The sequence below is a fragment of the Chionomys nivalis genome, chromosome 26, assembly GCF_950005125.1.
Source record: "Chionomys nivalis chromosome 26, mChiNiv1.1, whole genome shotgun sequence".
NCBI lineage: Eukaryota > Metazoa > Chordata > Mammalia > Rodentia > Cricetidae > Chionomys > Chionomys nivalis.
In genome coordinates this window covers 6,834,128-6,855,053 of record NC_080111.1, presented here as the reverse complement: position 1 = coordinate 6,855,053, position 20,926 = coordinate 6,834,128, and the positions used below count along the sequence as shown (strand labels likewise).

The window sequence follows — 20,926 nt, the reverse complement described above, 5'->3', positions numbered from 1 at the left end:
CCTCCCTTCCAAGTCATTGCCAGTACTTAAGGCTGGGTTCTATCTATCTATCTATCTATCTATCTATCTATCTATCTATCTATCTATCTATCTATCTATCTACCTATGTATCTATGTATCTATCTATCTATGTATCTATGTATCTATCATCTATCTATCTATCATCTATCTATCTATTATCTATCTATCTATCTATCTATCTATCTATCTATCTATCTATCTATCATCTATCTATCTGTCTATCATCTATCTATCTATCTATCTATCTATCTATCTATCTATCATCTATTTATCTATCTGTCTGTCTGTCTATCATCTATCTATCTTCTATCTATCCTATCTATCTATCTATCTATCTATCTATCTATCTATCTATCTATCTATTATCTACCATCTATCTATCTATCTATCTATCTATCTATCTATCTATCATTTATCTATCTATCTATCTATGAACACAGATTCCAGAAATACCCAATTCCTGACTTGATTCAAGACTATTGAGTTCCTATCTATTCCTAAATGTAGACATCATCTTCTCTTTACTTATTTGTTTGCATTGAAAATATGCTTCATTGTGGATTTCTCATGTTAAAGCTAGGTAATATAATATTGGTAGTCTCAGATATATTATTACTGCTCTACATTGGAATCTCATACAGGATTCTAGACATACATCAGAAACCACCTCTATAAATTTGTGTTTGTTGTTTAGTTTTATGAATATAAAACATTTCTTCTTCTTGCTAGTCTCTTTGAAATGTTGCTGAGAAACACTACATATAGTGACCAGAGGCATGAAAATTCATACAACCAACACTTATGGGAGAGTGGTTGCATCCATACAACATGTCTACCTGTGTGACATTAACATTGCCATGGAAGTACAGTAGATGAACCGTGAGTCTTTGGGACAACTCATGTTAAATAACATTGTATTCTACAAGAAGATCAATTAATTCATTAACTGTTATCATGACTGGACATATACTTAAATACAAGCTAATTGATAGAAATAGTTTACAGCAATATATATGTGTATATATGCTAAGAACAATATTGGTTAGGAATAAATATGTATTTGTTAAAATATATATTAAATATACACATAACTTTCTTAACATATATCTATTCTTAATATATTTATATATTTTATTTTTTATATTTATTCTTTATATATATATTTTTTCTTTCTTTTCTTTTCTTTTTTTTTCTTTTTTTTCCAAACAGGGTTTCTCTATGTTGACTTGGTTCTCCAAGAACTCCCCTTGTAGAGCAGGCTGAACTTGAACTCACAGAGATTTGACTGCCTCTGTCTTCTGAGCGCAGGGATTAAAAGCATGTGCAGCCATGGCCTATATATCATATATATGATATATATGACATATGTATATATATATCTTAAAAATATAGAACTAACTTAGAATTGTAGTCCTATGATCTGACATTATAAAGATAAGGTATTAAGAAAGCCTTATGCATTTCTCTCTGCTCTAGGGACATATTCCTCCAGTTAGAACAACACTCATTAGGGATAATACTATTTCTTTTGGACAGACTAAGTGCTCAGATGGTCAATGTTTGCTAAGTTTCCCCTGAGCACACCTTCATAGGTATTTCAGTTGACTTTGCCTGGATTAATTTGAAAGCTTATTTCTCTGTTATTTTTATTCAAAGGGGCCATATCACAAGCTGTAGAGCAGCAGGTTTAACACATCTTGCCCATGTAGTCTCAATATATGAAGTTCATTTCTCATTTCCTAATATAACTGGGAACTCCCGTCAGGCAGGCCAATGGGATGTTTGTCTCCTCCCTCTTGAATAGGACACATATAAAGAGAAAGATACCCATGTTCAAGGCCCCAGGGTGCTAAACGGCAAGAGCAATCTTAAGCCACCTTCCTAAACTTACTCCTGTTTAATGAGTGTAGTGAACAAGAACTCACACTAAATGTATGAGCAGTGTCTGGAAGACGATAATTAAAATGTTGAGAAAACATCTTGCCTATTGATCCTTCGGCTTTGGGGTAATTATAGATGACTGGGGGAAAGTCAGGAAAAAAAATAGTGACAGCATTTTGACTTTTATCTCCCACATATGTTTCTAAAATTTCAAGAGATTTAGTCCACATGAGTAGTGTTTGATTTGATCCAATTTGAATAGCCAGGGAATAACAGGGGACTAGATGGGCAAACGGTCCCTGTCATCAACAGTCTCATTATGAAATACTTTAATGCGTTCTCAATTGCAGGATGAGTCATCTTGACAAGCCAGAAATAAGTAGTCCGAGAAAGTTGCATGGAGGCAGAAACACCCCGGCAGAGAAGGGATACCATTGGACTTCAGTCTGCTTCTGCATCAGCCAGTTCTTACAAGATGAGACATGAAGCTGACAGTGAGCCTGGCTATGAGGAAGTCACATTCTGGATCAAAAAACAGCCTCGCATCTCTAGCGAAACAGAACAGATATAAAACTGTATGCTCTTCAGCCTTTTGTCCCCAGAGAACACACCTTGCCACCTCCACTCCGTGTCCGAGAACATTAAAAATAAATAGGAACATTATGAAGAAAAGCTAATTTATTTGCCGTCAGGCCTGGTTTCTTCATCACTCCTCAGACCAAAACCCTTCTTCTAGATTTGCTAGTCGACAGAAGATGCATTCAGCTAAACTGGCTGACTAATTAAATCCCGTAGAAATTTCAGCATGCAAATGAGGTAAGGACAGCTCCTTCGATTGTGATTAAATTTTCTACTTGGCTAAGTATTTATTTTCATAGTAAAAGCAGCACACTGGGGACGAGCAGGAATAGACTTGAATGAATCAAGAGGGTGGCTGTGCACTGAGAGGAACTTCGAGGGCGGGAGAAAGGATACCGGTTTTAGGACCAGCTGTTATTTCATAACTGTAGCTCCTGCTCTATCTCGTGTAACTCCTGCCTACCTATAGGCCCTCACCTGGTGATGCCCAAGTTGGTCAGCTGCCTTCCTCGATCTTTGCTACTCTTTGCCAGTCCAGTGTTAGCTACTGCCTACCCGAGGTCCAGCGATTCTATTTATTTCCAAAGTTTATAAATAAATTCTATTTATTTCTGTCCCATTAATTCCAAAGTCATTTTTCTTTATTGCTTTGTCTTTTGGTGTGGTTGAGTACTTTATTTTCACAGTTTGTTTCTGAGTGTTCTTTGTAGGCCCAAGGCTAGTCTTCTGGTCCTCTTCCGCAGGGACTCCTGTCCTCTGACTGGGACACTTGCTGTCACCTTTACACCCTTTTCACTCCAGGCCAAGCAGTAATGACCTGCTCTGCCAAACCAGAGGCCAAACCGGCTTGCCATCCAGATAGGTCACTCACATTTAGAGACAAAGAATCGCTGAGGAGAAGAGACCCCTTAGCAACCAACACAAAATCGAATGACCGTATCTCTGTAGCAGAGAAACGTCTGTGATTGTCCTTTTTCATTGCGGAGACAGTGGGAGTCAGCAGGGCATCTCTAACTATCATCCACCCTTAATAATAAGTAGACAGCCCTTGCTCGTTTTATACCCTACCCCAACACGCTAACACATGCCTCTCCTGGAACACCATGACAAAGACCTCTTATCCCCGTGGGACTTCTATATCAAAGATTCCCTAATCCTAGTTTTTGAAAGAGGTTTTTCTATTGCATCACTATTTATCTTGAACCTGCAAATGTCTTTCTTGGAAACTGTGATTTTTCCCAAAAGTTTCTGCAGTTAAGTGTAGCTATCATGGTGTGCTCCTGTTGAGTTAGGAGGCACTTGTGGTGTATAGAGCCTGACCTGCACTGGGCTCCGCTCCGCTTTAGAGCTCTACTTTCCTCAGCAAGTTCTGCCTAATTGCTTTTTTGTTTGGGTGTTCTTGTTGTTGCTTTATTTCTCTGCCTATAAATTGCTGGCCTATAACAACCATGACACAAAACAAGAAAGAAATATATATATATATATATATATATAGAGAGAGAGAGAGAGAGAGAGAGAGAGAGAGAGAGGTGGGGAGGGAGGGAGGGAGGCAGGGAGGGAGGGAGGCAGGGAGGGAGGGAAAGGAGGGAAAAGGGAGGAGGAGAGAGGAGAGAGAGAGAGAGAGAAAGAGAGAGAGAGAGAGAGAGAGAGAAGCAGGAAAACAAAAGAAAAACAATTAAATTAAAACACATAACCTTGAAAAGCTAAGAAGCTCATGGACTGATTTCCTTCCTTCCTTCCTTCCTTCCTTTTTTCCTTCCTTCCTCCCTCCCTCCCTCTCTCTCTCCCTTCCTTTCTTTCTTCCTTTCTTCCAGCATTCTTAGAGCAACATAACTAAAGAGCTCCGAAGAATCTGAGTTTAACTGTGTCAGAAAGACAGATGTTAGTGTAAATTATTCATACTGTCAATGCATTCCTAAGTATGATCTGCTAAATAGTATCCAGTACATTTTAAAGTTAAAAATCTAACATGAGTGCCTCCACAAAAAAAAAAAAAAAAAAAAAAAAAAACTTGCTAACTTCAGATTTCAAATCTGCACAGATACACTCTAGGAGATAACCCCCCTTCTCAAAGAGACCATCAATTGAAAAAACAAACACTTTTTCTATAAATTTGATATGTAGGATCTCAAGGTGGAATTCTATTTGATTCAACTGTCTGTACGTCGGTAACCAATATATATGTATTTAAAGATACCAGTTGTCATACAACACATTTCCTCTTTTTATATAGATGTATTTAATTTTTTTTAAAAAGAAAGCAAGGCTTTAAAAAACAGAAGAACAAATGGAAGCCATAGTCAGTATATAGTGAGGTTGATTTTAGGAACTAAGAGGAAACGAGAAGGAATTGGACTCGCAATCCATGTGGTTTTCAGGGACACTTGTGCGTACCTGTAGCACAGGATCCTTCTGAGACCACAAGTATCTCGCTCTGCTGCTTGCAGGCAGCCTGTCTCAGGTAGCACTCATTCTGGTAGCTCTCTCCATTGGAGCCACACACAGGCACATAGTCACTGTTGCACTGAGGAACAAAGATAAAAGAAAATACTATGGTCGTTATTGGATTCTGCATCCCTCAGACATCCCAAACACAAATAACCACTTCCAAAACAAACCACTCCTTTAGGTTGTCGGTGATCCCTGTCGCATCCTACAAGGGTTTGCTTTGTAAGGGCATCACCGAGAGATACACAAAGGGCCATGTCATGTTGGCCAATTTGTCATTTGATTTAGGCAGAGGCACTGCAAAGTATTCAAATTGATTAGGTGATTCCAAGAAAGTGACTGAGTCATTAGCCCACAAAAGATGTAACAACAGGCACACCCCGGTTGTTTAATTTTTCCTGATAGTTATTCTTGCTGACTTCTTATGGTGAAAGCAAACAGCTCAGCCAAGTCAGGCTATTAAAATCAAAGCTGACAGCTATCTGTACTGGGAGCAGAACTATTTGGCTGAAATTTCAAAACTAAAATAACAAAATAAAATCCTTAGTTACTCCTTGGTTATTATTTTTTTCTATTTAATTTTAATCTTGATACATTAAGAAATATTCAGATAAGATATTGATCTGTTAATTACTGCTTATCATTAAAACTTCGAATATTGATAAGGACAAAGTATAGAAGCAAGACTTTGGAATATAGAAGGAAAACTTTCACAAGTAGTGAAATGCATATCCAATTTGTTGAAAATTCCAAATGATAACTATTCGTGTTTGTTTCAGAAAGAGAAATGCTCATTTTTTAAAAATAAGCTCATTATAAAAACTACATATTTCTACAATGGAAATTAGGCAACCTACCGGGTACAACCGTCATATTATAATCACACTCTAAGACATTAGAGATACTTGGCTGTGTCCTATACCTGTTAATTATACCAGAATGTGATTATCTGCTGATTGCTACTACCGATGCACTTCATTGTTTAATTATAACAAATGAAATGATCAAGATGATTATTCATCAAGGCTTGCCTATGCCAGAAACACGGGAAGGAATACCATGCGTGCAGATCCATGTGGAACTGCTTCTCTGTTGTCTACTTTTCATTAAAATGTTTGAACTTTGGATGTGCTGTAACTGTACAGTACCCACAAAAATAAATCAACAACCTATCCAGGTTTCAAGGAAATTTTAATATGCAGGTTTATGTGCTTAAAAGTTTATCACATGTAAACTTGAACTCAAGGTTTTATGCCAAAGAAAAAGAATAAAACAGGTATGAGTTGAGAATTAATTTGACAACAACCTGAGGCATATTTTATTCCATAATTTCATATAGCACTTGTATCCTTTTATTCACGATAATCTAGTTAATCCTTTATTACCTTTACATAGCAAAAGTTTTATCATCCTGACAAATTTATTTATTTATGCACTTATTTTGTGTATATGCCTGTGAGTTCATGTATATGCGCATGCCTGTTTGGGGAGCAAGAGGTTGACATCAAATATCTTTCTCACATCTTCCCCTTCATTTGTGAGTAAGGGTCTCCCCCTGAATTTGAACCTCCAGACTCAGCTAAGCTGATCCCGGGATCATTCTCCCCATGATGTGATCATTGTTGTGCACTGTCTCACTCAGATTCTTACATCAAAAGTGTGGATTGAACTCAGGTCTGTATTCTTGCACAATAAACACATTAGTTTCTGAGCATTTCCCAGTCTTCCACACAGACAAATTACCTGGGATGTAAATCAGTGTTTTTTGAATGAAAGGCACATGCTATGCCTTTTATACAGCACTGAATAAATTTAATAATAAATTTTTCTAAACGGTATTTTACCAAAGAGCAAATCCAAATCTTAAGGCATTTATGATAGTCATGATTGCTAATAGCATGAATATTTTAGAAGTCTTTAAATTTATTTCTATAGTTAATAACTAGGCATTCTGGATGCCTTATATGCATTGAGTAATTCCATTCCACAGTTATACTGTTGGTTCATAAGTTGAGTATGTTTACACAGCTACATATGAAATTAATTTGATTATGATTTTTGGTAATCTGTCACTACTGTTCAACTCAATAAGCAGTTCATTTCTGATTTGTGAAACCTGTGGACTGTACGTCTTCATAAGCTTTCTGTACACGTACACACACACACACACACACACACGAAAACACATACACAGACAGACAGACAGATAGATTAAATTACATTTGATTTCTGACTACTGTAAGTGTATCTCCAGTATTACTCAAGGCAAAGACAATAGCCAAGTTACAGTGAAATTTCAATTTTCCAATAATAACTATTAAACAGTAAAAGAAAAGTTAAGGCTGGTGCTAATTTCATATTTATGGCCAGAAGACAAATATGGCCAAGTACTGGGTAAATGTGCAGTGTTCAGGACCTGGGACAGCACAATATAGGTGGACTTTGGGAGGTCTCTAAAGCTACAGTGCTGTCTGAGAACCTGGAAGAGAGAAGAAGGTCAAGGAAAGAGATGGCAACAATAAGGACAATAGGCTAGCTTCCTCTTCCTTAAACACACAGAGTCAAAATTTTATGTGGATGGCTGGTTTATAAATTTCTTATGCTTAGGTCTGGCATTCTTGCCCCTGGTCATCTTTTCATCAGCAATGTTGGGTGTGCAGATTATTTGAATTCACAATATTTCCTATCTAACTGACTTTTTTTTCTTCTTCTGTCTTCTCACGTGCTTCAGAAGGTGAGTCAACTACCAGGCCGCCGGACTGAATGGAGGATGGGAAGCTCTTATTATCTTTGTCAAGGGCGATGACACAATGCTGATACGCTTCTTAAAATAGAGAATAAACTGATAGAGGGCTCGTATGTCACTTCTGTGGGATGCACTAAGCCAAATGTGAGCAGTGTTTAAAGCCGAGCTGCCAAGTTCCATGCCGAAGCCAAAAGGGGGATTTGTGTGGAGCTGAGAAGAGCTTATCTGTAGATTATCACCATGATGCTTTTGGCCCTTGGTACCATGACTTGCACGAAAGGAAACGGATGCTCTCAGGCACCAAAACTCAAGTGTGGATGCCTAGTCCTGGCTTGTCTTCTCTTTCTCTCCATCTTTCCGAAGGGATTGGTTATGTTACTCCATGGCTAAAACCTTGAACATCCATAGTTTAGTTTCTTCGTCTGAACTGGTGAATGGGGACATGTGGAGAACTAAGAAATTTATGCTTTAAAAACATAGGATTTGTTATAAGTAACACCTATTATATGGAAATTATTTGGCGTTCACGTCACGTATTTTTGCTAGCAGAGGCATCAACTATCTCCCACGGTGAAGCACTGTTTGTAGAATGAGAAAACAAAGGTATACCCTCCACAGCTCTAGAAGAGAATAGGCTAACTTCTGCACTGAAATATGCCAGATTCATCAAAATGGTTGATGAAGGTAGTCATGGCATTGTTCAATGTCTGAATAAGGGAAACTTGATGTCTAGTAACTTACTAAACGTCTGCATGTTTGTTTGGTGAAGAAAAAAGAAAAATCGAACCCAGATTATCGTTAAATCTATAAATATATGTGTTTCATAAACTTCTAAGGGGAACAAGTGATTCTGTTTTTCCTTATGTCTTTAAAAATCTCAAATTTATTTTCCAAATACATGTTTTCAGTAGGATGACTTTGTCTCCTCGTTTTCATATTGCTTAAGACAGCCACACACTACATTAATGGAGCCAACAGTTTGAATCTCTGAGATATATGGAATTCATCTTTGCTATCAGGGAATAAAAAGACCATACAAGTTTTCACGTGATTTGATGCTTGTTTGGTTAATACGGATTTTCAGGCTGAGATTTCAGCATCTAGAAGCTAAATGTGACTTAAGTTGTGTCTATTGCCAGCACCTTCCACAGAGTCTGGCATGGAGATGGTTCTCAACAGATGTTAAGTGAATTCTGTTATATTCCCAGTTGTCAAAGACTGAGGAAGAATAGCTTGAGATAATATAGTACTCTTTTGGAGGAGAAAATGTTTAAAAATCTGTACGTGTTGTGGTTTGACCATTCCACCAGTAACTTTTACTTCTCTGGGACTACATCTCCCTGCATGCATACTGTTTGTGGTTTTTAAAATGGGTAGGTCTTTGACTGTGGTGGGTGTGGCTGTCATTCTCCATGTCAAGTCACTGAAGAACATGGGTTTGACTTGGCTCCTCCTCTATCTCTGGATGCTTGCCCTTGAAACTTACCCACCATGCTATGTCAAAGTCCAATGTAGCCCATGCACAGAGTCAGGGGCACAGAGCAGCCAAGCTCTGCAATTGGTGGTCAGGCATGAATTGGAGCCCTGAACTGAGCGTGCCTTGAGTGACGACTCCTTATCAGTGATAACAGAGAGTACAGATAAACTGCTCCTAATAACCTCATCAAAACTACAGATGTATGAATAAGATAAACTTTAATTTTCAGTCTCTAACTTCTGGGCAAAACTTAAAGCAGCCCCAGTAATTGGACATTTTAGATATAAGACCTGGTTTATTAGGAGCAAATATTTAACACCCAAATTGGAATATTCTTGAGAAAATATAAAGCTATCTCATAACTTAAGCTCATAAAATTGTCATAGATCACTCTGTGGCCAGAACTAAGAACAACTGTGTCTTTCTATCTTCTTCCCCTCCTACCTTTCATCTGTCTTTTGATCTTCCTTCCTTTCATCCATCCCCTCATCTGCTTACTGCCTCTCAGTCTTTTCTTCACAATTGATTTACCAGATTGACTAGTGTATCTTTTGGTGCTGTGATAGGAAGGTAAGATGCACACGATTGCATGGCATTTTAATTTTTTATTTCATTATCTAAGAATTATTGGTAGAGATTTAATACTCTTTATCCAAAATGTTTAGGAGGATAACATTTGAAATCTTGACATGTGTCAGATGTCAGCATAGACTTTGCCCTTTGAGCATCCATATTAAAAAAAAATCTAAAATGCTTTAAAAAATTCAAAACATTTAAAATATATTGATGGATTTGAGAGTATTTTAGAATTTTTGTTTTATGGATTATAGATGTTCACTTTATATTGCTTTGGTTATTAATTATAATAAATTATATTATAAATAATTATAATAAACTGGCACTGTTGTGTTATTGGAATTCTTCTTTGCATGCATAATAATATTGAAAAATTAGAATTGGAGTACTTTATAAATATATCAGTTGGTTTCATACTCTAGGAAAATGACTTAATGGTAAAATATTTATATTAACAAAAATAACTTTCCTCATCTCATAAATGATGTAAAGGAATGTATGTCATTGGTAGAGCACTTTCCTCTCACATGTGAGGCCCTGGGTTAAATCGCCAGCACTGTAGAAGAAAGAAGGGAGAAGGGAAGAAAGGAATGATAGAGGAAAGACAAAAGTGAAAAGTGAGCCAGTTAACCAAAATTACCAAATATAGTTTTAATCATTGAGAGAGTTTTGAAGGATAGGAATTAATGTCTGTTAAGGCATCTAAGGGAAATCAGGGTCATATATGTTCATTCTAGTGTTGAGTAATAACACATACTGCAAGACATTATAAGTTTTGCAGAAGATGCATATTTATGATTGAAATTTATCTCACATCCAGAAAGACTAATGGCACATCCCAGTTTAAATAGAATAACTCATGCTTATATATGGAACTGCACAAGAAACAAAAGTTTAGAATACTATATAGAAGAGATTTTCAGATCTCATCCTTTTCACCAGATAAAAGTAGAAAGACATAAAAGAAAAACAAACAAGTCCACAAAACAACAACAACAATCCCTAAAGACTGAGAGGAAACCAAAGAACTCCCCAGCTTAGCATAGTTTGTCATTTTCATGTAATTTGTACAATTTTATTTAGATATCACTTTGATTTAGATTTTCAATATTTCTGATAACGCATATAGTATAAATTTACTACTAGAGAGATCTTTTTTTCTCTTGAAAGACTGACTATTGTAAATTACATATTAATAGCACTATAACCCAGTAGCAAATTAGGAAATATAAACTTGTAGCTTATATTTTCATTTATTATTTGAAAGTTACTCCATAGTTACTTAAGTTAATATATATAGGCTGACCGATGTATGAAAAGCATAAATCACTTGGCTGACAAAAACCCCCTGTGACAGCTAAAAATCAAACATAGTTCCTTTAATAAGAAAATGATGTATTTCAATGTCCTGCATTTGCCCAGTTAGAAGTCTACCAGTTTCGCTTATTTCTTCTAGGTGAAGTATCAGAAAGACAAGCTCCCATTTGAGGAATGGTCTTCATGAACCATTCTATGATACTGACAAACTTACTTTCTGTATCCACCATAGGTTACAAAAGTTAGAGAAATTCACGGGGATCACACGATTTTCAAAAATCCGTAAAATTTCCTGGGCCTTTAGTCATTTATCCAACTTTGTTTATAATTCCTAAAACTTATCAGTGGGTGTTCTCACGCTCCACCAGCCTCACGGAGCTCATCAGGAGAACATGATTTGCCACTGGCTGTGGTAGAGACTTTGAAAGTTGATGCCACGTGTGTGTGTGATCGTCACAGATACATTTACGATGCGAGGGTAATAGCTTCAAGAATTATAAACTACCAATTGGCTCACTCTGTTTCTCAAAAAGGAAAAAATAATACCCCCCAAAACTTTAATCTTACCTAAAAGTAACTTGAGTCATATTTAAATGTGAATTGTCTTATCTTCACCAAGACAAATCCCCAATATTTAATATTAAATCATTTCTCAGTATTGCATGTTAAATCAGGTATGTAGATATGTCTTATGTTTTTTATTTGTTCTGTAACTTTCTTTTTTCATAGAATTTTGGAAGCATTCTTGATCTCGATAGCAGTATATATTAGATATAATATGTACAGTATATTATATACTGTATAGTGCATATAGTATAGTATAATAGATACCAGTGTGTGTTTTTAAATGTAATTCACTAACTTATTAACAACAATGGCAGTATCAATTAAATTCAGTTTTGGAAACTAGTTTTGATGATACTTCCCTTTGTAAAAAAATATGCTTATCTCTCCAACTGTTGCACACTTCCATGACGCATGGCAAAGTGCACCTTTCTTCTGCTTAGGACTCAATTTGAGGCTCTTAGTGCTCCTTTTGGGTTCCTAGGAGACTCTGTTGTCATCTAATGTGCTATGCTGAAAAAACCTTAACATATATTAACAAGGTTCATAATTTCCAAATTGGCACAGCAGTTTTGGATTGACCATAATAGAAGTCAACTTAAAATTGTCTCATATTGACAGGATAATGAGATGAAAGACCACTAAAACAAAGAACAATAGAGTTGAGAGAGAGAGAGAGAGAGAGAGAGAGAGAGAGAGAGAGAGAGAGAGAGAGAGAGGGAGGACAACTCAGGAGAAGAAGAACAAAAGCACAAACTCGCACCTTTTATCCACTGACCTTTGACAAGTACCCTCAGTCAATTGACCTATAAATGCATGTGATCCACATCTGAAAAGTAGAACCCAAAGCTGCCTGGCTCCAGTGGCATTTCTAACTATGGCACACACCAGTCTCTAAAAGGCAAATCTTCTTGACACCAGCTTGCTCCCTTGGCAGTACCTGTATGTGATGCCAGCCTCCCTTTGAGTCTGCATAGTTATAAAATGCCAAATGATGGGTTGCAGAAGCAACTCTCTGCCTTGCAGTCTTTGTAACGGATCGAAGGTGCAGATAGCAGATGTCTTACCTTGAACTGACAGACGCAAGTCACAGTGTCTCCAATCCTTAAACATTCCCCGTCAAATTTACAGGTGTTGGTGTCGCACAGGAAGAGATCATTTTCTCTGTCATCATAACCTCAAGTTCAAAGAGAATGCTCCAGTCATTTGAAGATGCTATGAATTCTTTTAAGAGAATGCTATTTTGTGGCACTAACAGAATTTTCTTAAAATTTAATTTCAGCAGCCACAGATGTTCCATAAAGTTGCTTTCAACTAACAATCTCAAAAATCTAGAGAAGAAATCAATAATATTTTATACTTCTATAGCAGTCTCCTGGTACATCCCCTTTCAATATCATCTTTTGAATTTTAGCTTAGATTAATGCTGACTCTGAATGGAAGTTTGATACTTGCTTCTCAGCTTTCCCATCCCCGCTCACTAAATAGACTATTATCAGTGGCCCAAACTCAACATTTTTGGAAACTCTGGTGATGGTGTGTGGATGCTATTTCAGTGTTTCTTTATCTTTAATTATTCTTTGCTATAAGGTCTAAAATGACTCTTCTTTGACATTTTTTTTTCCAGACAAAGAGGAAGCAAAAAACCTCAATAATAAAGATAAATAGGCTTGGCGTTTTCTATGAAGGTCTCTCAGGCTCAAAGGAAGATTGGTCACCTCCCAGTTAACAGGGGTGGGAAGGGGCTGCCAAGTTCTCAACAACCTTGCTAGAAGTGCAGGTCATTCTCTTTAGTTAGTGCACCCCCCTTTGAGATATATAGCTCGGAATGCATTTCTTCATCGCCAATGTCACACTCAAGTTAGCTCTTTCCTGTACTAATACCAGGTAAGAATGAAGCGAACTAGTCCTATTCAACATTAGCTACAATCTAATTTAAGGATGCTTTGTTCCCAGGTGGAACTTACTCTTTTTTTTTTAAAGCCTACAGGAATGCAGGCGCCAAGAATAAGCTAGATACATGTTGAGTTTCATAAAATGCCACATTTAGAAATTACCCAAAGCAGAACAGTCAGTCTACTGACCCAAATATCATGGAACTGTAAATCTCAACTTGTCTTAAGAAAGCCCAAACTGGATTGGCATATATTAATTGCCTCTTGGGGTTTATCATAGCCATTCCTTAGAACTGTACATGCCTCCAGCTATAAGTTATACTTAATAATCACACCCTCTCAACAGTTACAGACCCTTCCTTTCACCTATATTTCTACAAAAGTTCACCTCATTCTATTGTACCAGGATTTTATTTACAGAAAATAAAAGGCTATAAACACACTTGCTAAAACGAGACGGGATCAAACCGTGAGGAAAATGCCCAGGCATGTTTATGAAGTTTAAAATGCCAAAGCTATCATACCGCAGTTCTTCATGATAGGCTAGAGGCTCTCCCAAGGAAACGTAGAACAAGCCAGGAAGATTGCAATAGCTTCAATCTTTGGGCCCTTTTCAATTAGTGCTTCAGTAGGGTGCAACCTGTGAGGCTTGGGTATTCTGACAGGGACTGAATCAGCAAGAGGACTGCCTGTCACTCCAGGAAACCCAGTGCAGAAGTGAAGGGGTTGGAACCCACTGTGGTAGGGGCACTATGTTTTTCAGAAGGGACTCTTCCAGGCTTGGGGCATCCCATCCTGGCTGGGGAGAATCTGTGATCGCTTCTTTTCTCAACTTCTGTGCTCCACATAGGAGCTGAGAAAGCCTGGGTGGACATCCTTTGGCTACAAAATCAACCTCTTTCAAAATCAATGGCGTTTGCAGCCAAAGAAAGAGAGAAAGGAGGGAGGGTGACAGGAGAGAGGGAGGGAGAGAGCAAGAGGGCGCACCAGAGAGAGCAAGAGAGAGTTAAAGAGCTATAGACGGAGGGGGGGGGGAAGCTATAGCTAGAGGAGGAAAGAGGAAGAGGGAGGGAGGGGAGGGAGGGAGGGAACAGGGAGGCAGAGAAATGAGAGAGAGAGAGAGAGAGAGAGAGAGAGAGAGAGAGAGAGAGAGAGTCAGTTCTTGGAAATGTGCCTCCTTCAGAAATATCTGTGACCCAGTGCCCAGTGTTAAGTAGGAAAGCCCTGCATTCAGAAGCATTTTTTCCCCTGCAAGAATTAACGGTTCCCCCTGCAGTCATCAGTTGATTTATTGCTTTCTCGATTGTTCTTTCTCATAAAGTTATTTCTCGCACAGCTAGGCTAGACTTTTATTTTTGAAACGACAGGAAATAGTCTCTGTTAGGTGTTTCCCTAGATTCGAGAATCCAGAAAACTACCCCCTAGTATTTCTCTAAATCCTCTCAGCTCCAATTTGAGGGAAGACATCCAAGGTTCCCCCACACCTCCACTTTGTTCCTTTCCCAGCACGCCCAGACCTGGCTGAAGCAGTTCCCAATGTTTCTCAGGATGGATGTGGGAAGTTCTGACTTCCAGGCAGTGGAAGGCGAGGGGCTGGGCAGATGCTCAAGGGTGGGCCGGCAGGTCTGTACAGGTTCCGCGCTTCTGAGGGGTGAAGGGGTGGAGGGCTGAGGGTCTGGACTTACCAGAGCAGTTCCAGCCGGTGGGCGTTTGGCAGTCACTTAAGGAGGTAGGGAAAGCAGCGAGTTTCACCGGGCGGGCTATGATAAGCAGCGTCACCGGCAGCAGCAGCAGCCAGCAGAAACCCTCGCAAAGTGTCCAGCTGCTGCACTGCCGCGGGGACTCCCACAGCACCATGACTACTTCGCGCAACTCTGCAGCAACCAACGGCTTCTGAAGAACACGGGATCGCGGGGGCCACACAGCGGGCTACTGAGCATCCCGCGGACCACGGCAGCAGAGGAGGAGGCGGCGGCAGGGACAGCCGGCTCTGGGGCTGCGGCCAAAAGAGCGCATGATCTCAGGAGTTTCAGCAACATCCAGTAACCCGGTTCAGCCCCGGGAGCGAGAGGATAGTCCGCTGAGAAGCTTCGCCCCAGATGCGGGGAGCTGCTGCCATAAGGAACAGGGTTAGGGCAAAGGAGGAACAGGAGACAGAAACCAGGAGGCAGAGAGGAGGCAGCCAGCGGGCAGTAGAGAGGCGCGCGACTAGACTGGGTGGAGGGACAGTCACAGCGCCCCGCAACCCAGCCGCCGCCTCTCGCGCTCTGCCGCCCGCATCCCTCTGGCGTTTGGGAAGCAGCAGGTCCTTAGCCCGCCCGGGGTCACGTGGGAAGCGGCAGTCGGACTCTGATTGGCGGAGCGGGATGCAGGTCCCCGGAGGGAGGGGTCGGCGAGGAGGTGCAAGGAGGAGGCAGCACCAATGCCACAGATGGGCTAGCTCTCTAGGCTCTTGCCCTAGTCGGGCTGGTTTGGGGGGCGGGGGGTGGCTCCTGGGAGAAGCTCAGACTTCAGTGCGGCTACTCCCACGCTCTTTCATCCCACTTGCCTCGCTACTCTGCTCCAGGACGCCCCCTACCCTGCGTGGGGTCCGAGCTTGCACCTCTCTTCCGTGCGTGACCCGGGCTGCCAGCACCCGCTGCGGCTGGGTGGCCTTGTCTTCCAGCTGGAGATGATGGGGGCGGAGGAGGTGGAGAATCAGCAGCCGCAGGGCAGCGAGGGGGAAGCGGGCAGGGAGCAGAGGGTGTCCCGCTGGCGCTGGTGGGCCGGAAAAGGGAACCAGGCTAGGCATGTCGTGGTAGATTAAGAAGCCTAACAATGCTTCTCTAGGCGGTGGCCGAGAAAAGCGGGTAAGAGGTGGCCGTGTGGGAGCTAGAAAGCTCTGTAAGGCTTAAAGCAGCAGCAGCGGCTCTCCAAGGAGCTGCAAACCCGACGGTGCTCTCCAGGCGGGTGCAGCCAGTCAGTCTCCCTGGCTCTCCCCAGTCTCCTCGCCCCTCCCTTTCCCTTTCCAGGCTCTCTGCAGCTCAGACCCGCTAGGGCTGCTGAGGTTTGGGTCCCTCTCCCCTATGCGATCTGGTAAAGCCTGGAACCTATTTGTGTGGCTGTCTAAAAGGCGCAGCCAAATGTGCTTGGAAGGTCAGTTTTGGTTGGGACAGGTGGCCATGAGGAGCAGCAAGGGGTTTCCCTGCATCTATGCTGAGGATGGGTTACAGAGCGAATCCACAGCCAAGTGGCGCCTTGGAGGAGAGGATTCGCTTAAGCTGCACGGGCCTTAACCCCCCAGGCACTTTACTCCGTGGCTGCCAGATGACCTGGGAGAGGCAAGGGCGTCTAACTGGGCTCGAGTCACTAGCTCGCTCCTCTCGGTTCTCTTTCGCCCCAGAATTGAGGAAACAGCAGAACGCTACCGCTTTCCTTCTGTTGCACTTCACGCAGTTAGAAACACTCTATAGCTTAATGGCATGTTAGCTTGTAGGGCCCAGAGCTATCTGGGACGAGGGACGGAGAGGAGTGTCTGTCTCCCGCGACTCTAGTCACTACTGCAGTCACAGGGTTCCTTACAGCAGCAGAGTTCTCTCTCTCTCTCTCTCTCTCTCTCTCTCTCTCTCTCTCTCTCTGTGTGTGTGTGTGTGATCGTTCAGTTATTCAGGATTTCTTTTTTTCCATCCTCACCATACATGTATATTCCCTGGTTTCTCTCTCCCTCCTCTTTCTTCTTTCCCGCTCCCCCCTTCTCCCCTTCTTTCAAGAGCTCGCATTTCCTTTCCTTTTTCTTAAATTTCCTTGTATCCCCTTCCAGACGCTCCTGCATCTTGACTGAGAGCATTGTTTGAAGGCATCTAACAAGCAATTAGCATACCTTACCTAAATCACTTAAAAGAGGCTCTAACAAGCTTTGAAAAGGGTACTCTCTACCCTCTGCAGACACCACCAGAAAACAAACTATGCCAGAGCAATCCCTTTAAGTACTGTGACCTCCAACCTCCTCCCACCTGGATGCCTTTTAACTTCGCCTTAGAGAGATGTGATCCCACAGCATCTCTGAGCCTCAAAGTCACCTCTCTTTCTTCCTCAGTGTGGAACCTTTTCCTTTATCTCACAGATCGGGCCCCCTCCCAAGACTAGCTTTCTGCTCCTCTGCCCACCCTAAAAGATATCTGAATCTTGGTGTCTCTTGCCCCAGGCAAATAAGCGGCCACAGATCTCAGCGATCCACTCAGTGGCATCTCTCACCAGTGAAGACTCCATTAACACAGATCAATTTGACCAGACGTTGGAGGCATCAGAAAAATCGGCTTTTAGATGAAGCAAGTGAGTTGTTGAAGGTAAAGGAATGCCCGGAAGATGGAGCTGCCAAAGATATCGCAAAAACAAAGAAGCAGAGCTGCGTTTCATCCGAGACTGCAACAGACCTTCAAGCTTAGCGCAGACTCAGCCGCAGCAACCCCACAGTACAGAGTGAGAACCTGGGATTTTCCATACCAAGGCTCAACCGGCAGCGATCAGAAACTAATTAGGCATGTGAAAACAAGCTCCACTTGAACTAAAGACAAAGTCCTTCAGACACTGTGCTTTTGCGGCGATTAGGATCAGAAACCAGAGCTAGGGATGCAGGGCTTGACTATAACGTAGAATTTTACAGAACCTCTTCGCGAGGAAAATTGCTATTGCGTTCTCTGCTAAAATTTTGGCTCGTGTTGTAAGAATGTGTATTCTTCAGACCCTTTGCCCACAGTAACTTAAAACGTCCGCGGAGTCAATTGCTGCTTGTGAGTGGTTAACAGAGTCCCCTCCACGGGGGTTCTTTACACTATTAAGCCAAGCCCTTGCAAGCAAAGCCTTTCATTGGGAATTCTGTGCCGCTGCGTCCCTTACTAAGCATTTGGTGGTACAGTGCCACCAAGAAACGGATTCCGCAACTGGCAGGCACCACCAAGTGGCAGAAGAACATCATTCACTGAACAGAGCACTGCATTGTCCAATATGTAAATAAAACATGCATATAATTTAGTCTTCATTAGGCACTGAGGAGCTAGACGGGCACGTTTTATTATTGTAGGATTGTCCAAGCGCTTCATATCTTTCCCTCTAGGTTCAAATCAATTTCCTCATGACCATTAACTTTCAAAGTATGCCTACGAATTTTACCTTGCATCATCTATCATATGATTATTAGTAATTTAAGTGAACTCATACCTTGGGTTTTCAAAGTTCCTATTTAAAACAGTGCATGATGTCTTCAATATTCCTGAGTTAGAATACTTTAGTTGTGGGACACATTATCTGAAATTGATACAAGGACACAAAGAGGTTGACAGGCGTTCAGTTAAAAAATTGCAGGTAGGTGTTTTGTTTTCTGCAGAAAACTATTTTAAATTTAGCTTTTTGTTTACAGCTTTGTGAACTTAAATAAATTTGCATTTAATTTGGATGATTTGTATGATTCTGAAATTAAAAAGTCATAATTTTTTAATAAATTATAATAAAAAGCCCTTCCCCTTTCCTCCTTCCCTCTAACCCTTCCCATGTATTCCTCATAAATCCATTTCCTTTTTTCTTTAGTTATTGTTATACATGTGCATACATACAAAAAATAACTTAAAAAAAACATTTGGGGAGAGACTGGGGGATAGCTCAGTTGTAGAGGATTTACCTCCTATGCGGGAGGCTCTGGGTTTGATCCCCAGCACAACAACAACCACAGACTATTTTTCAAGTGGAGAGGACATCATCAAGACCTGTGAGACTGCTCAGGGCTTCTGAGAACTGAGAAGAGAAAAAGGGATTGTTCTAGAAAGGCAATGTTGACAATAAATGAGGTTCGAAAAATAAGACACGAGGGATTTGTTCTTCTCTCTCTAAAGCTTTCGGAATGTTCAGTAGAGGGAGGGTACAGATTGTGCTTTGTAGTATGTCAGACATTTTAGTAAACAGAAAGAAACACGTCCTTGAGTCCTTACAACACCTTTTTGAAGACAAAAGTGATACCTAGTCTTGTTTTATGAACAAGTTGCATCAAGCATTTTGGAACTTGGCAAACTTCTATCTAACATCAGAACATGAGACCTGTTACCGTGTTTATTTTATCACTGTTCCATTGAGATGGACCATATGAGCTCTTCCTACAAAGAGGCTTTGTCTGCTCTTTCATTGGTACGTACAATCACCCAAGTGCATTAATTCTCAAGCAGGAGCAATGAGGTCCAGTGGTTTCAATATCTGTTTGATCATATGGTTAATTAAGATTAGCTGTTTTTACATTTTAAATTTAAGTTGTGTGTATGCTTGTGTGTACCACAACACACATATGGAGATCAAAAGAGACTGGTGAGAGCAGATTTTCTTTTTCCATCTACCACTAGGGTTCAAGAGAACAAACTTGGGTCATCAAACTTGGTGATAAGCACTCTACCCTCTAAGCTATCACCTGACCCAGGAGAGTTTTTAAAACTATCTATCATTTATTTGTGAGACTATAATCACACCATTTTCTCTTTCCTTTTCTTCCTTCCAAACCTTGCCATATACCCTCCTTACACTCTTTCAAATTTATGGCCGCTTATTTAATTAGTTGTTGTAACACACATCAGACAATGATTACCTTGTGCTCTGTCTGATATTAGACAGATTTTTGCTGAATTCCAACAAACTTGATACAGTTCGTCCACAAAACAAGAACAGTAGTTACTTTTGTCGTAGGAAATAAATGACAATGTGTTTCTTTCTGTGTGGTAAAATGCTTGACATACTAAGAAGATATATATATATATATATAATCACATATATATACATGCATTATAATGTTACTCGTATATGTTTTTAGGGCTGACCATTTGGTATTAAATAACAATTTGGTGTGCTCTTCCCTGGAGAAGATTCTTTCTCCCACTCTCGGCATCCCTTGGTTTCCTGTGGTTCTGTGTGCAGGGTTGAGGCCTCTCTACTTTTCCCTTATCCACTTTGACACGTATGCTGTTGGCTTGTTCAGCTCATGCTTAGGCAGTCATGATGGTGAGACTTAATGGGTGTACCTTCTGATGCTGCTAGGAAACACATTCTTACAGCAAGCTCGCTGTTCCTCTGGGTCTTAGAGTCTTTCATCCCGCTCTACTACACTGCTCCCTGAGCCTTGGGTAAAAGGTTGCTTCAGAGATGAATCCATTAGGACTGTGCTCCACAACTCTGCAGTTTGATTGCTTGTGGTTTTCTGCAATGGTCCTCTGTTGCAAAGAGAAGTTTCCTTCATAAAGGGGGAGGATGCTACACACCTCTCTGAAAGTGTGTAAGTCCATATTTCACTAGGAGGGTTTTTCAATTAAAAAAATGGAGTTGGATTCTGTAATCTGTATTTAGAAATTCATATTTGTTTGAGAACTAAGGTACTAGATGAAAGATTTCTGAACTCTGACTCAGGTTTCATGT

At 40.6% G+C, this 20,926-nt stretch overlaps 1 protein-coding gene across 3 annotated transcripts in view; it reads right to left on the bottom strand.

The window, feature by feature from the left end:
* The window catches only part of Tmeff2 (transmembrane protein with EGF like and two follistatin like domains 2), a 265,542-nt gene extending 249,166 nt beyond the window's left edge, over positions 1-16,376 (bottom strand). The window contains exons 1-3 of one of the 3 annotated variants that reach the window (XM_057758744.1): positions 15,190-16,376; positions 12,677-12,786; positions 4,876-5,005 (exon numbers count right to left, since the gene is read on the bottom strand). In XM_057758744.1, the coding sequence (XP_057614727.1) occupies positions 4,876-5,005; positions 12,677-12,786; positions 15,190-15,361 (412 nt within the window). In that variant the 5' untranslated portion in view covers positions 15,362-16,376. The remainder of the gene's footprint in view (positions 1-4,875; positions 5,006-12,676; positions 12,787-15,189) is intronic. The other 2 variants (XM_057758745.1, XM_057758742.1) reach the window with 2 other exon arrangements.
* Between the last annotated feature and the right edge of the window lie 4,550 nt (positions 16,377-20,926).